Source organism: Aptenodytes forsteri, unplaced genomic scaffold (genome assembly GCF_000699145.1).
Source record: "Aptenodytes forsteri isolate BGI_AS27 unplaced genomic scaffold, ASM69914v1 Scaffold193, whole genome shotgun sequence".
Lineage (NCBI taxonomy): Eukaryota > Metazoa > Chordata > Aves > Sphenisciformes > Spheniscidae > Aptenodytes > Aptenodytes forsteri.
The window spans coordinates 3214909-3223505 of NW_008795405.1; the positions used below are offsets into that span (position 1 = coordinate 3214909).

The 8597-nt window shown below is 45.8% G+C and overlaps 1 protein-coding gene across 1 annotated transcript in view; it reads right to left on the reverse strand.

The window, feature by feature from the left end:
* Window positions 1–567: 567 nt before the first annotated feature.
* The window catches only part of TMED8 (transmembrane p24 trafficking protein family member 8), a 9201-nt gene continuing 1171 nt past the window's right edge, over window positions 568–8597 (reverse strand). The window contains exons 2-6 of the mRNA XM_009280929.2: window positions 7343–7468; window positions 4525–4654; window positions 3429–3570; window positions 2860–3159; window positions 568–1642 (exon numbers count right to left, since the gene is read on the reverse strand). Of these exons, the coding sequence (XP_009279204.1) occupies window positions 1425–1642; window positions 2860–3159; window positions 3429–3570; window positions 4525–4654; window positions 7343–7468 (916 nt within the window). The 3' untranslated portion in view covers window positions 568–1424. The remainder of the gene's footprint in view (window positions 1643–2859; window positions 3160–3428; window positions 3571–4524; window positions 4655–7342; window positions 7469–8597) is intronic.

The window sequence follows — 8597 nt, forward strand, 5'->3', positions numbered from 1 at the left end:
AGGAACGGGCCAAGTAGAGGTGCTTTAGCTGGAGGATTTAAAAACAAAACTCAGAACTCTACTAGAATCACCATGCAAACAGCCATTTTGTGTCTCTGCAAAGAGATATCAAAACGTAGATACAGCAGTATTCTTAGAAAAGAGAATGATTTCAAGTTAAAAGTATTAAAATAAACAACAGTTACAGATAAACATGATTTAAAATTCATCTCTGAAGGATTAACTTAATCCTTGTTCAACTCTGCCAGTACTTGAGCAGAAGGTCATCACTAATGCCATCACTAGCCACCAAAACATGCCAAGGAACTCCATCCTTTACCATGTGGTCAGGGTTAGGAACGGCCTTGCTGATTCTGGTTCACAGAAAGGAATGGTTAAATCACACACCTTTCGAGTTTCTAGGCACAGATGTTGTTTTCTAACAATACCTTTGCAACAGCAATAGCAGCTGACAAGCTACACTTCTCTGGGGAGCCTTTTCCTTGCTACATATGGCATATGTAGCTTTTTTTTTCCATACATGTCCAGCAGGCAGCAATACCAGTGAACCAACATGCTGCTACTAAGAAACATTTCCTGTATATTTATTGGTTGTACTCAACCTTTTTGTATTTATTCAGCACAGCAGTAAGTAATTTCTTCTGCTTCACATCTGGATTACAGAAGAAACTTTTGGTGGTCACTGAAGTTTTAATCATCTACATATCCCAACAATCCAATTCTTAATCTGTAGGAAAACCTTCTTATGGACTTCTAGCTGTGCACCCTCCCCCCATCCCCTGTTCAAACACATGCCATGACTGCAGTTTGGGGTCCGCCTGTTGTAGCATGGCCTAGCCGCTGCAGCACGGGCTGCCGCTGGCCAGCTGCACCCCCACCCCCAGAGTGAAGGAAGCACTGGCTGCTGGTGACATGTAGTGGTGGTAGGTGATGAGATTATCAGTGGCTAGGTGACAAGCCAGCTGTGCTTTTGGCTCATTGCAGCTGACAGCTGCCCTCTAGTGATGCAGATGCAGCAGGAGAGTCGGAAAAGTTATTCACAAAGTAGTAACAGATCAAGAATATTTTCACTTCATTTCGTACCAGCGCAACAGATCGAAACCACAACCACCTGAACCTGGCCTCTGGGCATTTACCGGCTGTGACATGAGGGCCCAGCCCGATGCCTGCACAGAGCAGACTGCCCGAAGTTTTACAGGAAGAGCAGCTGCCTGTGGACAACCAGGCAGTCGCAACTACCTTTCTCCACTGGGACAGCGGGGAAGGAGGGTGTGGGGAGAAACCAGTTAGCGTCTGAAGAGGAGCCGGCAGAATTGTGCCTTGGTTCTGTTACACAGCAGTGCCCATCAGGCGGTACCAGGGCTGGGTGGCAGCCTGCTACACTCACAATTACCTGCCTGCCGTCCCTGCCCCTTCCCGTTTCTTCAGCTAGTGTAATAGACATGAAAGAACAGAGTCTTATTGCGGAGGAGAGAGTACGAGTTATCAAATTTCAGCAGGTAGATGCCCTCGCCTGGGTACTCGTGGCTGCCTGCCTGCACCTCCCGATGGCTGTTCCTCCGATATACCGGCATGATCTCCCCGTAGCGGTTCCGCAGATAGCTTTTGGAGCCCCTTTCCACGTCACCAACAGGGGCGAGTCCTGAATGGGAGAGAGGAGACAAGTAAGTAGGCCAGAGCCAGTTAAGCCACTAGGTAGTCCAGAAAAAGATCAACAAGACCAGAATGCAGCAGAGGCATGCAGATATATGGAAGGCTAACTATGATAGCATTACCCATAGCGTCTGCTCTGACCTTTCTGCAAACAATACCCACAAAGTCCAGCTTTTCTTATCATGACAAAGAACATGCCGAGAACCAGTTCTCTTGGGAGTACTGATGGGACAGTATCCACTTGCCTGCCAGCCTGGTCTCCTCTCCCTGGACTTACCTTTTAAACACCTCAACTGCTTTTATACACACAACAGTGGTCCAGTGATATACAGACTTGAAGAAAAAGAAAGGCGGGAAAGCTCTTAGCTCTAACCTCACTGCGTTTATGTCCTCAATTCACTTCTCCAAGAGGAATCCTCATACAGGAACTTACCCCTCTTTGAGGAACCTGCAAAATTTATTTCAGACACCAACCCCCCAGCTACACTGGTCACACATACACCGAAGCCACGAAAAAGGTAACATCACTGTATGTTTCACAAGTACAAAGACACAGGTAGCAATCCTCTCAAATGCAGTCAGCAGGAGCTACAGATGTACTGGGAGGAAAAAGACCACCAAACAAAAAAAAAAACCAGAAACAAAACTTCCTTGCTTCTACTCACCACCAGAAATTTCTCAGTCTGAGAGGCTAAGAAAAACAGTCAAGTTAAAATTTCAGACCCTAATCTTTTTATCGGCTAGAAGTTGAACAAGTGAATTCTGATTTTATTTCTCAATGTGTTCAATTTTAAGAACTCTCTTGGAGAAGGACAGCCACTGACATATGCTGACCCAGAAACAAAACTTCCTTGCTCCTACTCACCACCAGAAATTTCTCAGTCTGAGAGGCTAAGAAAAACAGTCAAGTTAAAATTTCAGACCCTAATCTTTTTATCGGCTAGAAGTTGAACAAGTGAATTCTGATTTTATTTCTCAATGTGTTCAATTTTAAGAACTCTCTTGGAGAAGGACAGCCACTGACATATGCTGAAGCAGGAAAGGCTAAATGCTTTCTCATCACAGCCTAACCAAGAACCCAAAAGGCTGCAGAGATAACAAGTGGGCTGAGTAAACAAAGTAGATGGAAATTACAGCATCTGACAGGCACTCTCAGCAGCATGGCAACAAGCACCACAAATTAACCCTTATAAGCTCCACACTAACCTTCAATTTCCTCCTCCTCCTCTTCATCCTCCTCATCACTGGATTCACTGACCTGAACAGTAATGGCAGTGCTAGTAACCGTGGTCCAGTCAAAATAGACTCCAAACCCAATGTCATAGTCATCTGTAGCAAACTCCCAGCAAATGCATTTCCCATCAGGATGGGTTGGCACGCGGACTGTCACCACCTCGCCTCGCTTCACCACCATCCGGCCATTCTTCTCCTTTCCCATCTTGGCTTTGAATTCCTTCATCTTCTCAGTGGTCCACATGGTGGGTGGAGCCAGACGGGGAGGCTGAGCTGAGACAAGGGAAAAGATCGTGGGCTCACCTGACTTTTCACTACTGACAAACTGTCATCTGAAAACAGTGAAGCTATTTCTGATAAGGCTTTTGCATTCTGGAGCCTGATCCCAGAAGCCTTGGATGTGAAGTTTTCCCACTCACTAGCCAGGAGCACAAATTTCCAGCAGGAATTAGCAGTATATCCAGGACAGCCTCTGCTCCTCTCTAGCCAGGGCAGGCACTTAAAAAGTGGCCCCCAACAAGTGTCTTCCTTTCAGGACTCACCTTTCCTCTGCTCCCCAAGGAGGTCTGCAGTCTCCAGCTCAGCTGAAAGGATATCCACAGCACCAGTGTGATCTGACTGAATCATGACTATATCCCCTGCTCCTTGAGGTACATGGTAGTTGGCTATCCGAACGACAGCTTCCTGCACAAAGCACATAAAAAAACCATTGTCACAAAGACCATTGTGGTAAGAAAGTTCCCAGCCGGATTTAAAACAACTCATTAGTAATTCAGACATCTTTCTGAAGTCAAGTCAGACCCTGCAGAAGCTTCTATTGGTTAAAAAGAACTGGCTGGCTCCAAGACACCTCTCTGCATTATTTCCCCCACAGCACCAAAGTCATGAACTTTGAAGTCAAATGCTGCGTTAGTCTCACAAATTACACACCCCTTGGCCTGCCCAGGAGTCCCTGGGCAGGCACATCTTTGCATTTACCTCAGAGTTAATTATGACCTCTCAACAAAGCAACAGCCTTAGAGATTTAGCTGACTACTCTTCAAAAGAATTCCCAAGACACAATCTCTCTAGGGAGAGCCTTTCAGCTCTGTGTGCATCTAGACTACAGCCACAATCAAACTGTCATTTGCTGTGTCCTAGTTAGAAGTCCATCTGGTTCACTAGGGCCAGCCCTCTCTCCTCATATATGCAAACTCACAGCTCCTGAGCAGGGTGCCACTTGCACAGGTTTTCCCTACTGTATCTGTAATGCAAACAAATTGGCAGCTCACCAAAAGAAACAAAAGACAGCAGAGTCACTTTCAGTTCCCTCTTCCATAAATCTACAAGAAGGGAATTCCCAGAAGCCCCAGACAAGAGGCAGAAGGTGAGAATAACCTTGAAGCCTTAGCGAGCCAAAAACTGCAAGGAAGCAAGGACTAGCCAAAGACACAAGAGGGATTTTGCAAATCAGACCGATAACATTTACCTCCTGCTAATGTATAGAAAAAAAAATATAACTGAATCTATGTTAATACTACTTTTGTCTTAACACAACCCTTAAAGCCTCAGTCCCATAGCCATAAGCACAGCAGTAGGGTAGAAGAACTATTGCTGCACCTCTGTCCTTGCTTTCAGACACAAGAAACACCCACCTACCTCTTTGAGGGACTGGATTTGGTCAGGCAGTTTCTCTTCTAGTTCAGCCACTTCCTGGTCCTCCAAAGCGCCAGCTTCTTCCTTCAAATCCTCTGTTGCGCCCGCACTCACGAGCGACCCAATCTGTAACCTTTTGGAGGAAGAGAGCACTACAATTCAGCACTTGCACCCAGGGCACAGCCAGCAGAGGAATCACTCTGCTCTGGAACTCAAATTCAAACGGACTGAAGGGAACAAGCTTCTGTGGTCAGCACCTGCCAACTGCACAAAGAGCCCTGTGCACCCCAGTCCTGCCCTCATCTCCACGTGACTATCTTCCATGTGAGCCAGAGGGAGCAACTTCAGTGAGATACTCCGTATTTACCATCCTTTAGACGGCAGTAATTCACTGCACTCGCCCCACACCACGCTAGCTCACCGACACTGTACTAAGTGCAGAAACCAGTAGCAACTTTTCTGCTCAAGAAAGGACACCTTCTTTTATGCCAGCTACTACATGACATCTGCATATTCCATCAGAGGTCAGCTGGTCAGTGAAAGGGTTCAAAACAGTTTTGACAGCCATCCTGAAAATGCCCTCTATTTATGTGGCCCATTATGCCTCTCCTATTAGCAATCCCAAGGGGTACAGGGAGCACCCAGGTGTCTCTCTGCCATATTCAAATATGTTGCACAGACAAGCAAGCCGTAAGACATACAACGGCAGCCACAATAATAGCAAAGACGTTCAAGTACTGCACTGTGACAAGAGGAGATGGACATGTTAGAACAAAAAGAAAGGTACATAGCAGGAAAAGAATGGGCAAGAAAGGAAACAACTTTGGCATTCATTCTCTGTTGGGGGTTTTCTTCTAAATTATATTAAAAAAATGCTGCATATTGTCTATAACTGGAAAGAGTTATCATCCCAAATGAACTCAGATGGATGCCAGAAGAGTCTCCTCTGTCATACTCTCAGATACTACGTGAAACTTCCATGAGAAGCAACCTAGTCTTTCACAAGAACAGAAACAGTTGCCCTTTTGAAAAGCAAAGCCTTCTCACAGCACTATAAAACCAATGTCAACTGCCTTGGTGTAAAGGATCAGAAACATGAGAACATGGCAGTAATGGAAAACAGGTGCATTTCCTCAAATGCCTCCTTTCAGAACTGAGAAATATTCTCATTAGCAAGGAAGCAGACTATCAGTATAGTGTGGAATAGTTTAAAAAATAATTTAAAAAAACCATACACAGCTCAACTCAGACACATTCCTTGCTGCATCCATAGAGAAGACTGGAACAGGGCAAATGTGGCTTTTGTTTCCAAATCTTTAGTCCCATGGGAGTACAGATTTTATCCAGAAATAAAGCCATTTCTTACTTAAATTCTCTCAACAGTGTGATTTTCTTTCCTAGCAATGGCATGATAGACCAGAAGGTCTGTAAGAACAACTCAAATGAGCTGAATACCAGGATACACAAAATGGCAGCAGATGGACAATATAAGAAAAGAAGGGACGCTTGGAGGGGACAATTTTTTAAAGGAAGAACTCTCACAGTGATCCGTAACAATTTCTCTGGCAGCCCAGGACAAATTTGGACTTCTATGCCATCGTTTTCCAGCCCATTTGCCTTTTAGCTTAGCTGTTGCATGATCACACCTAGAAGGGCTATTTGGTCACTTGCTACCATAGGTGCACCCATCTGCTCAAAAGTCTCTCCATCAACATAGGAGCTAACAGCTTAGGCATTTTTTCCTCCAGACACCACTGAAGCTCAAGAGTCTCACTGAAAGATTAGGAAGAGCTACACAAGCTTTATAAGCAGATTGACAAAGAGAGTTCAGCTGATTCCTCCTCGCACAACCCTTTTGGATCACACCCGTCCCTTTCAAAGGAGATCTAACTTAGACAAATTTATCAGGTAACATCCACAAGTATCCAGCATCTACTTTGGCCATTTTGCTCACAGTCTATATTAATCCCTTCGAAGAAAATTAGAGGACATAATAAAGACATGGAAGAATACACGTTTGGAGTCAAGAAGGCTGATGCAGATGTCATTAGCATCAAGCCAAGATGGCATCAAACTGCTATTTTAGTAAGTAGGGTGGTTTGTTGGTTTTTTTGCTGGAATTTTTTTTTCCCCTCTTTTTCAATGAGGTTGTGGTTTATCTACTGTCTGATGTAATTAACTCATACATTTCTGAAATTGTATCCTGTACAACAAATGTATGATGGCAAATGAAACTCCACTGCATACGGTATTAGTGCTTGTAACCAGCGCAATGACTTGGTCACAAGCACCACATACCCAACAGATAATAACAAGCCAAACATCTGATAACAGGGTCGATCAGCAGCATTAATGAAGGAGTGACACAGAAAACAAAGGGTGAAGAAAAACCAAAACATTATCAAGAAAATAGTACAAGGTGTTTTCTTGCTCAGCTTTCACCAGAATTATAGACAGTGGGAATGCTTAATTATTAAAGTATCCTTCAGACAGGATAGAGAAAATTTCCCGCTGAAAGTTTATTAGCTCTTACAATGGACTACAAAACCTTGCAGGGTTCCTTCCAAGCTAAATGATTCTGTGATTTGAATAGCTGAGCCATGAACTACACTTCATCATTTCATAAGCTTTAAAACAAGCTTAAGCCTGTAAGAACAGCCCCTCCTATACTGATTCTGGTATATACTGTCCCAAAGCAGACAATTCAGTCTCCAGTCCCTTCTCTTCACCTGCACAGAATCAACTGCCATACGGAGGAGGTCACAGGGGTGAAACAGACTGTCACGCATGTGGGCCCCAATACACAAAAAGATTTTCCTACCCGCTCTGTGAAGTACTGGACTCCAAAGAATCAACCAGCTGATCTGCAGGCTCTGTCTTTTGGGCTGAGTCTTCATTTTCTAACAACAAACAGAATATACAGAAAGAAGGTGAAACAAATTTCGGTCTTTAGAATACACAGACAGGAGGAAAAACTACAGCCAGCACTCAAATGTTGACAAGGTCACATGGCTGTGGAACGAAGAGCTGTGCCAACCAGTTTTTCGTGTTATGAGCTGTATCTAGTACCTTGCAGAACAAAGATTTTTAATTGTCTCAACCCTAGGAAAGGGAGAACAAAAACACATGCATGTTTTTGGTGCAGAACCAATCTCAGAAGCAGGGTTTGTTCAGGAATCGCCAGTCCTAGCTTTAGAAGGACAGAACAAGGCCAAATTTCATCATGTAAAACTGGGCTGACAAAGCCCTGGAAAAAGCAATCATGCAGCGGTTCCCACAGGGCACTAACGAGATGGAAATTCCTAGGTCACTGCTAAAAGGACTGTCTATAAAGATGGCTCCTGGTCTCCCCCGAGTCTCCTGAACTCTGGGAAAGCTCTGTCCCCATATAACTGTGGTACGCACTCCGCAGCCCTGCTGTCTGATTGCATTGAGGCAGTGAAGTGGGTATGGACAAGTTCCAGCCTTTGCAGCTGTCTGATGATACGCCTTACAGCCACTGGCCGTTTCGCAGAGTCAGTTTGGAGCTGGGAGGCACCTCCAGCCCACGGGCATACAGCAGCGGGCCCCCAGCCCACGGCAGAGACCCCATGGCAGGGGTGGTGCAGCTCCCGGCTAGACGGGGACTCTTTCACCGGGGAAAGCACCCTGTCTCTAATAAACCTCCATCAATCCTCGCTCCTTCCACTGCACAGAAGAAACACGGGGAACTGTTGCTGTAGTTTCAGGCGCTCGAGCGGCAGGCGAGCCGAGCACCCCAGGGCGCAGCGGTGGTGGGGGTCCCCCCTAAGCGCAGGTGCCAGCTGCAGAAGAAGGGTACGCCTAGACACCACAGCCTGCCCTTTTCCCCCAGCAGCCAACCCACCCGGTACAGCACGCGTTAGCCAGGGACTAATTCCCGATGCCGCTCTTCGCGAGGGGTACCGTATTTTCACCGAAGCAAACTGCCACCGTGGAAATCGGGCTTCTCCGGGAGAAACGAGAAAACCCACCACGGAAAGGAAACTCACGGCATTCTCCCCGGCCGTAAGGCCAACGCTAAAATACGCGCCCCCGGGCCCGCCGCCTCACCGCCG